This window comes from Canis lupus, chromosome 5 (genome assembly GCF_011100685.1).
Source record: "Canis lupus familiaris isolate Mischka breed German Shepherd chromosome 5, alternate assembly UU_Cfam_GSD_1.0, whole genome shotgun sequence".
NCBI lineage: Eukaryota > Metazoa > Chordata > Mammalia > Carnivora > Canidae > Canis > Canis lupus.
Genome location: NC_049226.1, coordinates 41,332,814 through 41,352,378, shown reverse-complemented (window position 1 = coordinate 41,352,378; position 19,565 = coordinate 41,332,814). Strand labels below are relative to the sequence as shown.

General features: G+C 42.3%; 1 protein-coding gene across 4 annotated transcripts in view; it reads left to right on the top strand.

The window, feature by feature from the left end:
• Positions 1–19,199, top strand: part of PRPSAP2 (phosphoribosyl pyrophosphate synthetase associated protein 2) — a 48,851-nt gene extending 29,652 nt beyond the window's left edge. For 2 of the 4 annotated variants that reach the window (XM_038537079.1, XM_038537080.1), the window contains 4 exons: positions 4,072–4,220; positions 11,433–11,503; positions 15,101–15,247; positions 18,686–19,199. In XM_038537079.1, the coding sequence (XP_038393007.1) occupies positions 4,072–4,220; positions 11,433–11,503; positions 15,101–15,247; positions 18,686–18,844 (526 nt within the window). In that variant the 3' untranslated portion in view covers positions 18,845–19,199. The remainder of the gene's footprint in view (positions 1–4,071; positions 4,221–11,432; positions 11,504–15,100; positions 15,248–18,685) is intronic. The other 2 variants (XM_038537081.1, XM_038537078.1) reach the window with 1 other exon arrangement.
• The last annotated feature ends 366 nt before the right edge of the window (positions 19,200–19,565 follow it).

Here is a 19,565-nt window from a genome sequence, read left to right as displayed (position 1 = left end):
AGATCATTACCATTTGGTAGGGATGAAAGTCCCAGCTCCCTACTTGGCTTTCTCTTAGACCACCCCATTGGAGGGCTTGGGGCTTGTCATTATAGCTTAGCAAGGGAGGAGGTGTGAACTCCGTACTTGACCTTTGCTCATGTTGGGGAGTGGGTAGCTGCAGTTTTTTCTGTGGCGGTTGGTTGGAGTAGGGCAGTTACCATGTTAAAGTTTTCTGACTTCAGACACTGCCCCTTTCTTAATCCTTTGGTTAGAAAAAGCAGGCTTTTTGGGGGGGGGGGGCGGGGTATGTGCCTATTGGCATTTTTGGGTTGCAGCTGCAAGTCTGTGATAATGAGACAAAAAGACCAAAGGACCTAACTACTTTGTTGTTCCAGCAGTCCCAAGATCCCCAGTCAGTCTGTTTTCTCCTTTCCACCTTTAGTCTTTTTATGTTTGTTTCATAAAGAATATTCACGGTTTTAGTTTTACTTTGTGGGAAGAGTACACCATCTTAGCAGAAGCAGAAGTAACAGCAGTGCATTTTGATAAATTTTTTCCCCACCAAATACCAAAAGAATATGATGAATTTTCTTTTGACTCGCCCAGATGGATAGTCTTCTAGTAACTCTGTAATATTCAGTTTGTATTTAATATCATTTGCTGATGAGATTTTATCATTGTGGTAGTCTTTGGCTCAGTTTTTTTGGCATTTGTGACTCTTGAGCAACATGGGTCTTAGGGGTGCCAATCTCCCATCCTTCAAAAATCCACACATAACTTTTGATCCCCCAGAACTTATTTCTAATGGGCTACTGTTGACTGGAACCTTACTGAGAGCATAAACAGCTGATTAACACATATTTTGAATGGCATATGTATTACATACTTTATTCTTACTGTTAGAAAAATATCTACCTATAAGTGGACCCATGCAGTTCAAACCTGTGTTGTTTAAGAGTCAGTTAGTTGTATGACAGCATTTGTCATTTCTCCATTTAGATATTTTTTTTTAATTTTACTTATTTTATTAAAAATTTTTTTTTTCATTTAGATGTTTATTAATAAGCTGTTGTGCCGGGTCTGATGAGGCCTGAGAAGATTCCCTCAGGAAGCTTATGTGTAGTGTCACTATGGTGGACTGTATTTGTGTCCCCTCCAAAATTCATCTTGAAATCCTAACCCCCAATACAATGGTATTAAGAGATGAAGCCTTGGGGGTGATTAGGTAATGAAGGTGGGAACCCTCATGTCTGGGATTAGTGCCCTTATGAGGAAAGTCTGGTGCTATAGTGCTCTGTCTCTCTGCTCTCTGCCATGTGAGGGTACCATGAGAGGCAAGGGGTGTCTGCAAACCGGGAAGCAGGCCCTCACCAGGCGCCAGCTCTCTTGTGCCCTCTTCTGGGCTGCTAGCCTCCAGAACTGTGAGAAATACATTTCTGTTGTTTAAGCACCTCCAGTCTGTGGTATTGTTATAGCAGCTGGAAACTAAAACATCTTTGTTACCTCATTTGATCTTCTGTGGTTGGCAGTCAACATTTATTATCTCTCACAGATGAAAGGGTTGAAGAAAGCGATCCACGGTGATTCAGCTATATGTTGTTTGCTGGAAGGTAGTAGAACCACTGGTCACTTCTTAGGATGTTTTCCATACCAGTGATTATGGGATTTGAGTGTTGGCCAAATATGATTGAGGTGGACTTGTCCATCCACTGAATATATATGTAAGTGCTATTTAGACTTTGAGAAAGAATAACAAAGTTGGACCTCTAACACTCAAGTCAGGACTAGCTGTAAAGCTAAAGTAATCATGATTACATAGTATTGGAGTAAAGATAGAAAAATAGATCAGTGGAACAGAATAGATTCCAAAAACAGATCTATGCATATCTAGAATACTGGTTTCCAGTAAAGGTACAAAAGCAATTCAGTGAGAAAGAATAATCCTTTTCATGAATGATATTGGAATGGTTGGATGTTCATGTGCAAAATAATTTTTTGAGCCATATTTCACATCATATACAAAAATCAACTAAAAATGAATCCTGTAACTAAATGTAAAACCTAAGACTAAAACTTCTAGAGGAAAACTTGGGAGAAAAATCTTTGTGACTTTGGTTGGACAAAAATTTTTAAAATATGACACCAAAAGTACATTTTATAAGGAAAAAAAATTATTAAATTAGACATCATCAAAAGTAAAACTCCTCTTCAGAAGACATTACTAAGAGGATGACAGGAGAAGGCATAGATGGGGAGAAAATATTTATAAAGCACATATCTGATAAAGAACTTATATTCAGGGGCTCCTGGCTGGTTCAGCTGTAGGAGCATGCAACTCAATCTTGGGGTCGTGAGTTCCAGCCCCACATTGGATGGAGAGATCACTTTAAAAATTAAATAAACTTAGGGACACCTGTGGTGGCCCCAAACTATGGTTGAGCATCTGCCTTTGGCTCAGATCATGATCCAGGGATCCTGGGATCAAGTCCCCTGGGGAGCCTGCTTCTCCCTCTGCCTGTGTCTCTGCCTCTCTCTCTCTGTGTCTCTCATGAATAAGTAAATAAAAATCTGAAATAAATAAATAAATAAATAAACTTTAAAAAAGAGAACTTCTATTCAGAATATATAAAGAATTCCCCAAACCTAGGTTTTTTTTTTTTAAAAAAAAAGATTTTATTTATTTATTAGAGAGGGGAGCATGTGTACATGAGTGGATGGGAGGAACAGACAGAGAGAGATAAGCAGATTCCCCACTCAGTGGTGAGCCCAACGTGGGGCTCAACCCCAGGATCCTGAGTGAGATCATGACCTGAGCCAAAGTCAGATGCTTAACCAACTAACCCACCCAGGAGCCCACAAAACTCAGAGAACTAACAACCCAACTAAAAAATTGGCAAAAAATAAGCAGACCCTTGACCAAAGTATGTATTCGAATGGCAAATAAGCACATGAAAAATGTTCAGCACCATTTTTTAAGAGGAAAATTCAAATGGAAACCACAGTGAGGTGCTGCTACACCCCATGAGAATGGATAGCATTTGAAATGATGGGTCACACCACATGTCAATGAGAACATGAAAATAGTGGAACCCCATGTGCGGCTCAGGGGGATGTAAAAGGTACAACCACTTTGTAAAAACAGTTTGTTTTTTTTTTAGAGAGTTAAATACATGCCTACCCTGTGATCCAGCCATTCTACTCCTTAGTGTTTACCCAAGAGAAAAGAAAGTGTGAGTCCATGCGGAGATTTGCACATAAGTGTTCAAAGCTGTTTTGTCATGGTTCAATATTGGAAACATCTCAGAAATTTATCGAATAAATGAACAAACTATGGTGGCCCCAAGTAGTGGGCTGTTGCAATGTGGAGGGATAATCTCTTGATGTGCCATATAATGTGGATGAATCTCCAAAATGTTATCCTTAGTGAGCAAAGTAAGACAAGAAATGACTACATACTCTGATGCCACTAATTAAATTCTAGAAAAGGCCAAATTCTGGTGACAGAAAGCAGATTATGAGTTGCCAGGTGCTGGAAGGAGAGGTTACAAGGACACGTCTGACAGTGATCAATATTTTGATGGTCTTCATCGTGCTAATGGTGACATGGATGTATGCGTCCATCAGAGCTTATGAGATTGTACAGTTTAAATATGTACAATTTATTGTGTCTCACTTATATCTTGGTAAAACATTAACATTGATGCTTATGACTTTGATGAGTATTTAGTGCGCTTTGTCTCCCGTGGTTGGTTGTCACTATTGGGTAGGTGGCGAGGTGGTTTAGTGATTACAAGCAAGGAAGCCGTGGTTTAGGCTTAGTGGAGTTAACTAGTGCAGGCTCAGCTGGCCGGCTGAATGCAGACCGGGCCAGCTGCCACCAGGTCACTGGTGCCCATTGCCAGAGGGACATGCTTATCACCTGGGGTCTCCATGCTTTGTCCTGGACCCGAAGACGTGAAGATTATTTCCTGTCTTTTTTCATTAATCCTTTTGGAAACCACACTGGATTTGTGTTCTGGAATGTTTCTGCTGTGAATATCAGGAGACGGGCTCTGTGCTTTCTGAACTGTGTCTCATGCTCTCCCTCAGGGCACAGTCTTTCGCGGAGCGCCTGCGACTGGGAATCGCGGTGATTCACGGAGAAGCGCAGGATGCCGAGTCAGACCTGGTGGATGGACGGCATTCCCCGCCCATGGTCAGGAGTGTAGCTGCCATCCACCCAAGCCTGGAGATCCCCAGTAAGTGGGCTGGCCCCTCTTTGTCACTTCCCTCTTTGCTTCTAGGGCTAACTCCGTGTATTGTTTTTCAACTGAGAATTGCCTCTTCTCTCTTTGATTTTTTAAGTTGCCAAAAATTGACTAATACCTTCTCTGGCCCTGTCATAACAAGTGCATTTCTGGTAGTGCTGTAGATAGTAGAGCCTTCTATTATTATTTTTTTAAGATTATTTATTTATTTATTCATGAGAGACCCAGAAAGAGAGAGAGGCAGAGACACAGGCAGAGGGAGAAGCAGGCTCCATGCAGGGAGCCCGACGTGGGACTTAATCCTGGGTCTCCAGGATCATGCCCTGGGCTGAAAGTGGCACTAAACCACTGAGCCACCCAGGCTGCCCAGTAGAGCCTTCTAGAAGCAGTCTGTGTGATCATAGCAGGAACTCTGAAAAGGCTCAGTTCTTCCATTTGAGAGAATTCCATTCATTCACTCAGTGAATTCATTCACTTTTCTTGGAGAAAAGTTTAACACAAGCAAAACACTCTGTGTAAGTTATTCACTAATAGTGTTATTTTTTTTTAAAGATTTTATTTATTATTCATGAGAGACAGAGAGAGAGAGATGCAGAGACACAGGCAGAGAGAGAAGCAGGCTCCATGGAGGGAGCCCGATGTGGGACTCAATCCCGGGACTCCAGGATCACACCCTGGGCCAAAGGCAGGCGCTAAACTGCTGAGCCACCTGGGGATTCCAATAGTGTTATTTTGAATGCAGAATATTAGAAAAGTCTGAATGGCTGAGCAGAGGGTAGGCCTTGATAAATTATCTTGCATCAGCACAACTAATCATGCAGCCCATTGAAAGTAATTAAGACTGTCTGCATACTAGAGAAAAATCTGGAATATATGGGAGTACCTCTGCTCGTGTGAGGCCCCTGAGGGAATACAAAAGATCCCAATACTGATGACAGGGTGGGGCGGTTATGTGTGAATTTGCTTTTGTTTTTTTTTTTGTTTGTTTGTTTGTTTTTTCTTTTGTTTTTAAGAAACTTCCTTTGTGCTTTATTAACATCTTAAAAAAAATACTACCCTTTAGTCTGTTGGAGAGGCAAAAATTTCCCCTGCCCTCTTTAGGTTCAGGGTCATGCAAATAAAACTCACACAGGATAGATTTGTGCAAGAAAAGATAATCTATGACATTTTAACAGGGGAAACCAGAAAACAAGTGACTTGAGAGATGAAGGGTCCCCTAGCACAGAGGGGAGTAGGATAGTTTTGTGACTATGTCTGTTTAGGTGTGGTGCTGACTTCTTATCTGGGAGGTTAGTAATCTTCCCTGGTTGTTCCTAGCAGGGGATTTATGACATTTGAATTCTTTTGAGTTCTGTTGGGGTCTGTGCTTCTAGACAATCAGAATTTCAGGAGTTCCAGTGCCTTCAGCTCAGAATAATTTTTACACCATTGTGGCATATTCTGGATCCCTTCGGGTTCTTGCTTTGCCCAGGAGTTTGTTCATTTGCCAAGAGAGAAGGAAAGCTGTATTGCAGTGGCCATGAGGAAGCTGAGATTGGGGCTGAGCCTGTGGATCTCGGCAGGTGGAGGTAGAGGGAGGTGCTGGTTAGATCAGGGTGCCAGGGGGGCAGCTGGGAGGCCTGTGTCTGGCCGTGGTGTGACCAGGAAGGATACCATGCTGACTGCTAGAAGGTCCTTCAGGGAAAAGATGGGGGTTAGATAGCAGGAGTCTGCTGGAGAAATGCCAGTTAATATACTTGCATTACAAAAAGCAGAGTTCTCTCAAGATGGGAGCAGGTAGTAAGGGGTGGATGTCTAGGCTTGCATCGAATGTTAGGATCGATTATAGGGAAGAGAGAGGCAAGAGATGTGGAGGACAGATTTGGGAGGCTATTGAAATTACAGAAATGCACCGTGGGAGGGCTTTGATGTAGGGCTGTGCTGGGCTTGGCAGTACTGTCCAACCCGGTGGCCGTCCACTCCCTGGAATGGGGTGAGTGGGAGATGGGACATGCCGGGAATGTGAAACTCTCAGGAACTCTCAATGTGAAAACCATAATGTGAAAGATCTTTATTAATTTTTTATTGAGTCTATGTTGAAATGGTATTTTTGAGATACTGGATTCAGTAAAATGTATTATTAAAATTAGCTTCACCTATTTCTTTGTACTTTTGTTACGTGGCTCCTAGAAAATTTAAAATTACATCTGTGGCTTCCATTTGTGGCTTAATGTACATCACTGCCCTGGGAATCTAGCAGTGGGCTCATTGGATGGGAAAACCTGTGTTCTCCCATTCCATCTTAGGAGATGGCCCTCTCCCACTGTGATAGTTAATTTAATTTTATTTTTTTTAAAACTTTATTTATTTGTTCATGAGAGACACAAAGAGAGAGGCAGAGACATAGGCAGAGGAAGAAGCAGGCTCCCTGCAGGGAGCCCAGTGTGGGACTCGAACTCAGGACCCTGGGATCACGACCTGAGCTGAAGGCAGATGCTCAACCACTGAGCCACCCAGGTGACCCTGTTTCAGTTAGTTTCATTCACGATTTTAATTATAACATTTCTGTGTTTACATTTTGACTCAACTAGTGTAAAGTAGTGGACACTATAGAGGATTTTGGGGGGCTTGGCCAGAATTGTAATTTCACAGATCCTATATGTTGAACATTTTTGTACATTCCATAGCCTGATGCTCTATGGATAATACTTGTTTAAGTTAGTAGCAAATAGATACATGAAAGCAAAAGAAAGCATTATTCCTATGGCATCTCACACCTATGTTTTGAGATTGTGATGACATCCAAAGATTTTGATATTTAGCATTAGATTTAAAAAATTAAAAATAAAAAAAAAGAAAAAAAATTAGTTTGTATTTTCGTGTTTTTTAGACACGAAAAATGCCAACTAAAAAAGAAAATACTCTTCCAGAATATGAAAAAATAAATTTTTAAAACATCATAGTGCATAAAGGAAGCCATCAGTGTGAAATCCAGAGACACAGCACTTTCATCTTTTGGTCAGCCTCTTTTCATGGTTTCCTTCCTTGGGTTATGGGGCTGCAGTGCATACGGTACAGAATGCATATGTTGCTCCATAGCACACCTTCTCCCAGGTGATTGGAAACTTGTAGAAAGAACATTTTTAATGGCTGTTGAATATCCCATCTTAGGGATGTGACTTTTTTTTTTTTAAGATTTTATTTATTTATTCATGAAAGACAGAGAGAGAGAGAGGCAGAGACAGAGGCAGAGGGAGAAGCAGACTCCATGCAGGGAGCCCAATGTGGGACTCGATCCTGGGTCTCCAGGTTCATGCCTTGGGCCGAAGGCAGGCGCTAAACCGCTGAGCCATCCAGGGATCCCTATGGATGTGACTTAAACCTAAGCCCAACGAGGGTTTAGCAGGTATTTGTTTTTGCCTATTTTTTTTTCTTTTTTTAAGATTTTATTTTAGAGAGAGTGGGGATGAGGGGGAGGAGCAGAGGAGGAGGGAGAGAATCTCCAGCAGACTCTGTGTTGAGCACAGAGCCCCACACAGGGCTTGATCTTAGAATTCTGAGATCATGACCTGAGCTGAAACCAAGAATTGGATGCTCACTCAACTGAGCCATCCAAGCACCCCAATGTTTTCGCCTGTTCTTTGTCTTTATATATAATGTTGCAGTGCACCTATGTGGGTAAACACTTTGTCTATACCTGGGCTTATTCATGATAGGATTCTAAGAGTGAGACTTATGAGTCCAGAGGTAAGCCTGTTCATACGGCTTTTTGTCAGGTTGATTCCCTAAAGGCTACACCACGTTGTATCTTTTGCTGGTGTTGGTCAGGTGCCTGGGAAAGCAAGTGTGGAAAATTTAAAAAAACGACTTCAGTTTTGGGATTTACCTTGCTTTGTTTGGTTTTACATTTCTGCCGTCCCCACTCCCCCACCTCTGCCACCTAGGATCACATTGCATTCTCTTGACCTGTCTTTAGCCTCTTTTAATCCACAGCATTGGTTATCCGCTGCAGGGAGAGGGTGGCATGGAGTTTGTCCCTTGAGCACAGTTGGACGTGTCTGCATACATTTTTGGTGGTTGAAATTGAGGGGCCTGTTACTGTCACCTAGTGGGAAGAGGCCAATGATGCTATAAACATCCCATAACACATAGGACAGTTCCCACCGCAAAGCATTATCTGACCCAAAATGTCAGTGGTGCCCAGGTTGAGAATCCCTGATCTAAAGCACTCCTACTTTTTTTCTTTAGTGACACTGATCTTTCTTTAAAAATTGTACACAACACAGAATCAGCTGTTTTAAAGGCATTGAGTACATGTGCGGTGCTGTACAACCACCGTATCTTCCTAGTTTCAAACATTTCATCACCCCAGAGAAACACCCTTACCTATTAAATAATCACTCCCCACGCTCCCTCCCCCCACTAATTTACTTTCTGTTCCTATGAATTTGCCTGTTCTAGACATTTCATATACATGGAATCCTACAGTCTGTGACCTTTTCTGTCTAGTTTCTTTCACTGAGTACGATGTCTTTGCTGTTCATTCATGTCTTTGTATGGACCAGGACTCCATTCCTTTTGATGGCTGAATAATACTCCATTGTGTATGGATATGCCACAGTGTGTTTATCCCTTCGTGCACTGATGGACACTGGAGATGCTTCTACCTTTGGCTATAAGGCTGTTATGTTCATTTGCAAGTTTCTTCCAGACATAGGATTTCATTTCTCCAGGGTCTATCCCTAGGATTACAATTGCTGGATCATATGGCAATTTATGTTTAACTTTTTGAGGAGCTACCGAACTGTTTCCCACAGCAGTTGTACCATTTTACATTCCTGCCAGCAAAGGTTAAAGGTTTTGATTTCTCCACATCCTTACCAGCATTTATTTTCTGATTTTTTGAGTATCATCTTCCTACTGGGTTGAAGTGCTGCATCGTTGTAGTTTTGACCTGAGTTTCCCTAATGGCTAATGATGTATCTTTTCATATGCTTGTCCATTTGTGTGTCTTCTTTGGAGAACGTCTATTGAAATTTTTTGCTTATTTTTAAATTGGGTTGTTTGTTCTTTTATTGTTGAGTTGTAAGAGTTCTTTGTGTATTCTAGACAGTTGACTCTTAATAGAAAATACATATATTTTCTCTCATTGTGTAGGTCATCTTCACTTTCTTGATAGTGTCCTTTGATGCACAGAAGGTTTTAATTTTGATGAAATCCATCCAGTTTTTAGTTTATTGCTTATCTTTTGGTGTCATAGCTAAGAATCCTTTGCCAAATCCAAGGTAATGAAGATTTATTCTCATGTTTTCTATCTAGTGTTTTATACCTTTAGCTCTTATTTTTTAGATCTTTGATACATTTCAAGTTCATTTTTTGATATAGTGTGAGGTAAAAGTACAGCTTCATTCTTTCACGTGTGGATATCGAGTTTTCCCAGCACCGCTTGTTGAAAAGTCTGTTCTTTCTTTATGAGTGGCCTTGACATCCTTGTCAGAAATCAATTCTAAGTGTTGTCCTTCAGTGGTTGAATGGATAAAAAAATGGATGAAAAAACTATTATTCAGCCATAAAAAGGAAATACTGCCATTTATGGCAACATGGATGCACTTTGAGGATATTGTGCTTAGTGAAATAAGTCAGACAGAGAAAGACAAATACTGTGTGATGGCACTTATATGTGGAATCTAAAGAAAAAGTCGAACTCAGAAACAGAAAATAGAATGGTAGTTGCCAGGGCCTGGGGGTGCAGAGGAAATGAGATGTTGGTCAGGGTACAAACTTCCAGTTGTAAGATGAACAACTTCTGGTGATCTACTAGCATGGTGACTATAATTAATAATGCTGTATTACGTACCTGAAAGTTACTAAGAGAGTAGATATTAAAGATTCTTGTCACATACAAAAAAAAATCGTAATCATGTAAAGGTAATGGTCGTGTTAACTAATTTTACTGTGCTAATCATTTTGCAGTATGTACATGTTTCAAATCATTATGTTTTACACCTTAAACTTACACAATGTTGTATATCAGTGACAACTCAAAAAAAGCTGGTGGAAAATCAATTGACTATGGATGTTTGGGTTTATTTGTGGACACTCATTTCTGTTCCATTGATCTTTGTATCTCCATCCTTATGCTGCTACCACATTTGAGTCATACAGCTTTGTAATAAGTTCTCAAATAGGGAAATGTGAGCTCTGCACTTTTTTTTTTCTTTTTTAAGATTTTATTTATTCACGAGAGACACAGAGTGAGAGAGAAAGAGAGAGAGAGAAAGAGGCAGAGACACAGGCAGAGAGTGAAGCAGGCTCCATGCAGGGAGCCTGATGTGGGACTCGATCCTGGGTCTCCAGGATCAAGCCCTGGGCTGAAGGCAGTGCTAAACCGCTGAGCCACCCGGGCTGCCCAAGTTCTGTACCTTTATTCTTTCTTTTTTAGAGATTGTTCTGGCTATTCGGGGTCCCTTATATTTCCATATTTTAGGATTTTAGAATCAGGTCATTTCTTCCAGAAAAGCAGTTGGAATTCTGATAAAGATTGTATTGAATCTCTAGCTTACTCTGGGAGCACATTCCCATCTATACAGTATAAATGCTGTGATCCATGAACACCATGGGGTGTCTTTCCGTTTGTGTTTTTAGTTTCTTTCAGCTGTGTTTTGTAAGTTTGAGCGTACACGTCTTTCACTTTATTGGTTAAATTTATTTTTAGGTATTTTAGTCTTTTCAGTACTTTTACAAGTGGAATTTTCTTCATTTGTTCTTCAGATTGCTTGTTGCTGGTATGTAGAAACAGCTGATTTTTGTGTGTTACCTTGCAACTTTGGTGAATTAGTATATTAGCTTTAGTAGTTCTATGTGGATTCTTTGGTATTTTTTTATATGTAGAATCATGTCATTTGCTAATAAAGATAGTTTACTTCCTTCTGTCCAATTTGGATATGTTTTATTTTTTTTCTTGCCTAATTGCCCAGGCTAGTACATCCAGTACCTCGAGTAGCAATGGTGAGAGTAGGCATCCTTGTCTTGTTCCAAGTCTTAGGGGAAAGTTTTCAGTCTTTCATTAAATATGAAGTCAGCTGTGAGTTTTCCATGGTTGCCCTCTTGCAGGTTGCGGAGGTTCCCATCTGTTTTGAGTTTCTTGGAACTTTTTGTCATGAGACATTCCTTTCTAAAGGCTCTAATCTAGAAACTTGTGTGTGTGTCTTTTATTCTGACCAGTGCTGATTCCCAAAGAGAAGCCTCCAATCACAGTTGTAGGTGACGTGGGAGGAAGGATCGCCATCATTGTGGTAGGTAGACCTTTTATTATTATTCATTGTTATTCTCTTGTGTTATTTGTGAATTGTGTGGGGATAGCAGTGTGGCCACGTGAATCTCATTTAAGTTGATACCTTGTGCTAAATGTTTACTTTGGTCACAAAACTGAAAATTGTTACCATTAGTTTATTAAGAAATTTTAACTAACTGCTTAGTTAACTAAATATTATGCAGCTGTTTGTCATAACATAGAAAATTGTTTTATGATGGATAGAAGTAAGGTACAAAATTGATGAAAACTGTTTAAAACGCACATCCTCTTGCACTTCACAAAACCAGTGTACCGTAGGAGTACGTTTAATGCTTGTATAGTTAGAGGAAGGATAAGATGAACACGTGGGTACCCTGCTGCTTGGAAACAGAATGTTGTCCTGTCCCCTTGAAGCAGCCTCGGCTTCTCCCTGGTGTCTCTTCTCTCTGCTCCACTCAGAGGTTGTCAGCAGCCTGAAAGTCATCGTTCATGCCCTTACTAGCTGTGACAGTCTGCCATAAGTACATGTACCCCAAACACTAGGTGGTTCTGTCTAGCATGTTTTTGATGTTTGTATAATGACGTCTTTGTGTACTTTGTGACTTTTGTTCAATGCTGTTTTGAGATTTCTCCATGTAGTAACATGGTTGTACATTATTTTTCCTTATTGCTCTGCTCTGTTCCATGGAACAGCCATGATACAACGTACTGTTCTCCATGCATTGAACATATAGTTTCTCTATTTCCAAATAATACTGCTCTGAATAATCTTTTATTTTATAATTTTGTAAAGATTTTATTTATTTTTGTGAGAGAGAAATGTATGTGCGCATGAATAGAGAGAGGGGGAAGTAGACTCCCTGCTGAGTAGGACACCCAACATGGGGCTCCATTCCAGGACCCTGAGATCATGAGCTAAGCCAAAGGCAGATATTTAACAGACTGAGCCACCCAGGTGCCCTGCTCTGAACAATCTTGCGCCTATTTTCTGGTGCATATGTAAGATTTTCTTGGTGCCTGGGAGTGTGGTCATTACGTCTGAAGGCACACACATTTCTAGCTTTACTGGCTGGTGCCAAACTGTTCTCAGAGTGGCCACACTAGTTAACCAAGACTCCATAGTGGGGGCCCCACATGCTCCCCCATGCTTGTAATTTTGTTTATGAATTTCTGAATTATAAAGTTTTTTCTGAATTAAGGAATCTCTGATATCACCCTTTTAATAAATACTCATTAATTTATTCCTCAGTTAACAAAATCTGTAGTAGCAAGATGCTGTGAATTCAGTAATGCTTTTGCTCCCTTTCTAACTGCATTTAAAAAAAAACAATCTAGGGATCCGTGGGTGGCTCAGCGGTTCAGTGCCTTCCTTTGGCTCAGGGTGTGATCCTGGAGTTCTGGGATCGAGTCCCACATCGGGCTCCCGGCATGGAGCCTGCTTCTCCCTCTGCCTGTGTCTCTGCCTCTCTCTCTCTCTCTCTCTCTCTCTCTGTCTATCATAAATAAATAAATCTTAAAAAAAAGACAATCTTTTTATTTTGAAATAATTATTGATTGGTGGGAAGTAGCTCCCCCCCCCCCCCAAGTTATATAGGGAAGTCTCTTGTTCTCTTTATCCAGCTTCCTCCTCTTTGCTTAACTGTGATGCAGTAACATAATCTGGAAATTCAGATCACTACGACCCACACAGCTGCTTCCGATAGCACCAGTGTGACCTGTGTGCATATAGACGTGTGCAGTCTTATCACACATGGAGCTTTCTATAACCACCACCACGGTCAGCTACTCCATCACCACAGAGCTCCTTCATGCTACTCCTTTATCGTCACACCCCTCTCCTGTGCCCCTGACCCCTAACTTGTGGCAGTGACTCATTGGTCCTCTGTATAATAGTTACTTCAAGAAAGTCATATAAGTGGAGTAAACAGTCAGGCAGCCTTTAAGATTGATATTTTTCACTTAGCGTGCTTCTTTGGAGAGCCACTCAAGTTCTAAGGTATGTTAAATACATACTTTCAGGCTGAGCAGTTTTCCATGCAGGTTAGTAGCACAATTGAACGGCTTACCCATTAACATGTGGATTGTTGCCATTTTTCTGCTATTAGAAATAAAATTGCCATGAACATTTGTATATGAGTTTTTGTGTGAACGGAGTTCTACTGTGGGATAGATGTCCGAAAGTACAATTGGTGGGTTGCATTGTGATTGCAAATATAGGATTTTTTTTTTAAGGCAGAAAAGCTATGATTTATTTATTCATTCATTTATTTGATTTTTTAAAAAATTTCAGAGAGAGTGCACAAGTTGGAGCAGGGGGAAAGGCAGAGGGAGAAGGAGAAGCAGGCTCCCTGCTGAGCAGGGAGCCCAACACGGGGCTTGGTCCCAGGACCCCCCAAGATTATGACCTGAGATGAAGGCAGGTGTTTAACCAACTGAGCCACCTGGGCACCCCAGTTTAACTCCGTTCTGATGGTTTCTACCAGAGCTAGCGTCAGAGCCCCACGGGTGAAGGGTCAGCCCCACAAATCTGCCCCCACCCTACTTCAAATGCCGTTTGCAAGTATTGCAAGTACAGCCCTGGGTTGCCCAAGCTTCTGTACAATCTGGCCACAAATTAGAGGCTCCTATGACCGACCCCTTATCAGATTGGATTAATTTGCTAAAGTGGCTCACAGAACTCAGGGAAACATTAATATTGGCCAGTTTATTAAAGGATGTCATAAAGGATACCGATGAAGGGATACATAGGATAAGACCTGGGAGGGTTCAGAGCACAGGATACTCTGGCCCTGTGGAGTTGGGGTACTTCACCCTCCTAGTGTGTGGGTGTAGTCACCAATCTGGAAGCTCTCCAAACCCTATACTTTTGAGATTGCTATAGAGGTTTCATCACATAGGCATGATGGATTAACTCCATTTCCAGCCCCTCTCCACTCTCTGGAGAATGGACGGCTGGGAATCCCAGGCTTCTCATGGCATGGTCTCTCTGGTGACCAGCCCCCATTCGGGAGCCTGCTGAGGGTCACCTCTTTAGAATAGAAGATGCTTCTGGTGCTCTCATCACTTAGGAATTTCCAAGGGTTTTTGGGACTTTGTGCCAGAAACTGGGGGCAGAGACCCCTCTATATATTTTCTACCCCATCACACTGGGAGCCTGTGGTGCATAGGTAGGAAACCATGGACTGCGTATTTTGTTAAAACACTATTACTGTCTGTCCCATTATAAAAACATACGTAGAAAGCATACTTCCCTTGTGCCCAGTGGAGAAAATATGGAAAATAAGGAAAACCAACAGGAAAGGAAGAAAGGGCTAGCTAGAGTGAAGCACCTCCAGTTTTATTCTGCATTTCAAAAAAACAAAAACCCTTCAGCAAACATCGCTAGAGCCCCTGCAAGCTGAGGGCGCAGTTCCCGACCCACTAGGGATGATGTAGAGCCTCGGGTGTGGTCCAGAAGTGTACAGGGAATGCAGTGGGGGCACGGCGGCCAGGTCACCATGCCACCCAGACATGTCCACACCCTTTATTTTTCCTGGTTGTGTAAACCCACCTTTGCGCCCGTGTTCACATACCCTATGCTCCCTCTGTGACTTGACAGGATGACATAATCGATGATGTGGACAGCTTCCTCGCTGCAGCTGAGACCCTGAAGGAAAGGGGCGCGTATAAGATCTTTGTGATGGCCACTCACGGCTTGTTGTCCTCAGATGCTCCCCGGCTGATTGAAGAATCTGCCATCGACGAGGTAACTGCCAGCACTCTGGGCAGCATGCCCTGGCACCTGTGTACCTCCGGGTCCTGGTTATAGAGAGTTGGTGACGAGGGTGATATTCTCTGGTTAAGAATGAATTCACAATGTGGGTTGTGTTTGCATTTCATGGATCCAAAGCCTTGCTCTTCTGCCCACAGTAGTAGTTAATAAGTTTACTGACTCATAAGTGGAATATGCAGTGTGTGGTGCTGTGTACAGTCCCCCCACTCCGTCCCCTGAACTCCCATCACAGCCCTGCATGGTCCCTGTCGGTATCCCTGTTAGAGAGACAAGTCGTGCATCGGAAAGGTTAAGTAACTTCTTAAGGTCACACAGTTAGTAGGCTGAGCATTTATGATCAGACCTTAACTTGCATGCTGCCAAAGCCCGGCTGTCTTGCTGGTATGGACGCCTGTGGTATGAAATTGGGGGAGGAGGGCAAACAGGGCCGTTGTCCCAGGCTACCTGTGGCTCCTACGAGGCTGAAGCGAGGCTGTCCTGGCTTACTGCCCCTGCTTTGTTCATCCCCCACCCCCGCCCCGAGGTCCCCTGGCTTGTCTCCTTGTTTGCTTTCACTGCATAAATTGCATTTTTATTCTTTTAAGAAATGGAGGTGTTTTGCCCTTTAGATTCCTGGGAAATGAATCTTACATTGGTCAAACTCCTTTTACTTGTCTGAATCCCACACTTTTACTCTTTGGCAGTACACCTTCCTGAGCCTGGCTCTGTGTTGATGGGTTCTAGGTGCCTCCGCACAGTCAGAGGTCAGTCTGGTGTGGCTTGGATCAGATCCAGCCTCCTTACTCAGCTGGACAGACACCCTAGGGCTCAAGAATACATGAAAGGACAAATCCAACACGGACTTCACATATCACATAGACTGAGAAGACTTCAGGCCTCTGGCAGGCCTCAGCTGCCACGATCCAACCACGTGGTTCCCACGGGTGCTGCATGTGGCACATTTGAAAGAGCAAGCCAGAGGAGTGTGGGGGCCAGGCCTCCTAGAGCAGACCAGACTTTGGAGAGGAGGCATAAGAGCAGCAGAAGTGGACACAACTACACCTGAGTCAGGTGTGGGAGTCTTGAGGGAGAGGCTGCCTCTGCAGATGGGCGCCCTTGTGTCCTGAGAGGGGCCTCTGGCACCCATGCCCGGAAAGGGGGAGTCAGGCCAGTAGCTAGTGGCTCAGTCAGGTTCCGAGGTTAGGAACGGGGTGGGAAATTCAGGTTTTTCGTGTAAACTTCCAGACAAAGCATGGTCGTACAGTAGATTATAAACAGTGCAAGAGTGACGACGGAATCCATAAGTCAGGAGCTGGAGAGAGAGGCTGCCATCCTCATCTTTTGGAGCAGGAGCCAGTAGACTCTGCTCGGGGTTGATAAACCAAGATTTGAGGTGGTTTTCTTTGTTTTAGTTAAAAGAGTTGAATGAAATGTCCAGAATAGGCATCCCTAGAGACAGTAGATTAGTGGTCACCAGGCCTTTGGGGAACGGTGAGGTGAGGACTGACAGCGAGGGGGTGCAGGGTTTGTTTCGGGGAGACATAAGAAACCCAACTGTGAGTGTCGCGAAAACCAGTGAATGTACACTTCACAGGGCTGATGGGATGGTACATGAATTATCTCAGTAAAACTGGTACTGGCGAAAAGTGGTTCAAATAAATTTGGAGGATCTATTCCCCAGTGAGGGTGATAACTGGTGAGGGGCCGAGGCCCACGAGGGAGCGCCATGCAGGGTGTGCAGGCACAGCAGCACTACCGTGTGAGAGGTGCAGACTGGTCTGTGTTTGGTTCCAGTGATGGTACTTTTATGACTACTTGTGTTTCCATTTTTTGCCTCAGTTGCCAGGAATATCAGATTCAAAATGAGGAGTCAGCAAGAATCAGATGAGGTAGCTTTTCATGCTCCTGGTGCTGGTTCTGAATTATCCCTGACCGTCTCTATTTCAACAATCTCATTGTGTGTGTGCGTCTTTATTATGAGCGGTTTTGAGGCTTATTTCAGAAATAGGGAGTATAGATTATAAATATAATTTAAAAATCATCCCATCTCCTGTTTTTTTTAAAGAAGGCTGAGGGTTTTTTTTTTCCATTTGTAGCTGTTGAAAAAAGTGCTTGCTTGTCTTTGATTTTTTTATCAAATCTTAATTTAAAAAAAAAACAACTTTATTGAGATACAATTTACATATCATGCAGTTCACCTATTTAAAGTATATTTGCTGGTTTTTAGTGTAGTCACAAAACTGTGCAGCCCCCATTCTCATCTCCCCAGAAAGAAACCCCAATTCTCATTAGCAGCCACCCCCCATATTTCTTCTCTATTTACTCAGCTTTAGGCATCTAGTAACCTTCTTCCTGTCTCTATAGATTTACTGAATCTGGGCATTTTTTTAAAAAGATTTTTAGTTATTTATTTGAGAGCGAGAACATTAGCATGAGGAGGAGCAGAGAGAGCAGGATTGACAGAATCAGACTCCCTGCTGAGCACAGAGCCCAATGTCAAGCTTAATCCTAGGACCCTGAGATCATGACCTGAGCCAAAGGCAGACACTTTTCTGATGGAGCCACCCAGGTGCCCCTGGGCAATTCATATAAATGAAATCACATGATGTTGTGACCTTTCGGGTCTGGCTTCTTTCACTTAGCGTGTGGTTTGCAAGTTCATCCGTGCCAGAGCAGGGTATCAGTACTTCATTCCTGTTTGTTGAGTATTTCATCCAATGGAGATACCACATTTTGTCTTTTCATTCATAAGGTTATGGAGATTTGAGTGGTTTCCACGTTTTGACTCTTGTAAATAATGGTGTCATAAACATTTACGTACAAGTTTCTGAACAGAGATGTGTTTTCGTTTCTCTTGGATCCTATGGCAATTCTGTCTAATCTTTTGAGGAACTTCCAGACTGCTCCCCAAAGTAACCAAACCATGTTACACCCCCACCAGCAGCGTATGAGGGTTCCAGTTTCCCCACATCCTCACCAGTAGTTCTGACTCTTTGTCTTTTTTGCCTGTAGCTGGCTTTGTGGGTCTCAGGATATCAGATCTTGACCTTAGAGACACAAGTAATGGGGACACCTGGGTGGTGTAGTCGGTTAAGCATCTGGCTCTTGCCTTTCAGCTTGGGTCCTGAGGTCGAGCCCAAATCGGGCTCCACAGTCAGCAGAGTCTGCTTAAGACTCTCTCCCCCCTCCCCCTGCCTCTTCCCTCTGTGCGCACGCTCTCTCTTTCTCTCTCAGATAAAGTAAATCTTTAAAAAAGAAAGAAACACAGGTAGTGTTCACATTGATTGAAAACATCGTTGAAGGGATGATAGTAGACTTACTGTCCTGCCAGGTAGAACTGCAGAGATTTGAGAACATGTGGGATTTTCATATCCAGCCAGGGAACTTCCTGCTTTCCTGATGTTCTTGGTGTTTTTTCTTCTTGACTTGCAGGTGGTGGTTACCAATACGATTCCACATGAAATCCAGAAGCTCCAGTGCCCCAAAATTAAAACCGTGGATATTAGCATGATCCTTTCAGAAGCCATCCGTCGGATTCACAATGGGGAGTCCATGTCCTACCTCTTCAGAAACATAGGTTTAGATGACTGAACAGCTTTCTTTTCTTAAAACTCCTGAGGGCCAAACTGGAAGCAGAGAGTACTGTGAGGGGTCACGCCTGACGTGATGTACTTCCCAGGGGCCGTTTGTGCTTTGTTCCTTCCTTTTTGTTAATTCCTACAAAGATAGACCAATTTTTTATGTCGGTTTAAGTGTTTGTGAGTTTTGGGGGCGATTTTTATAAAAGAAAAACTATATTCTCTTCCTAAATGAATTAACAACCTGGTTTGTAGTTTATTTCAACAATAACCTGGAATAACATTTTTAAGCTCACAGACCCTGCCTTTTTCCAAACTTGCTGACGCCCAAGTGCTTAAAAAAAGTTAATGAAATCAAGTGGTCTATACTGTGTAATACCTATGATTGAAAAGCCAAAAAAGATTATAGTGTTGAATCCCAGCAAATGATGTTTTTAGAAATGCTTTTATAGACAAGCATATGTGAATGATTATTACACAACCATTATTTATTTTCTGCAACAAAAGAAGGAATAAAAACTTACGTTGTGTGTGTTTTTTTAAACTTTGTGTTTTGGCAATTGTTTTATAACTAAAATAAAATGAAAGCTGAATATACGTGGCTGTGGATGTTGAAATGTTCGTCTGCTTGTTGAGTCTTCTCCTCTGCAGCTTGTCATGGTGACTCAGTAGCCTCTCAGGAACGTAACGTTTCCTGTTCTGTTTGTCCAGGACCTGCACATTTCTGATGCACA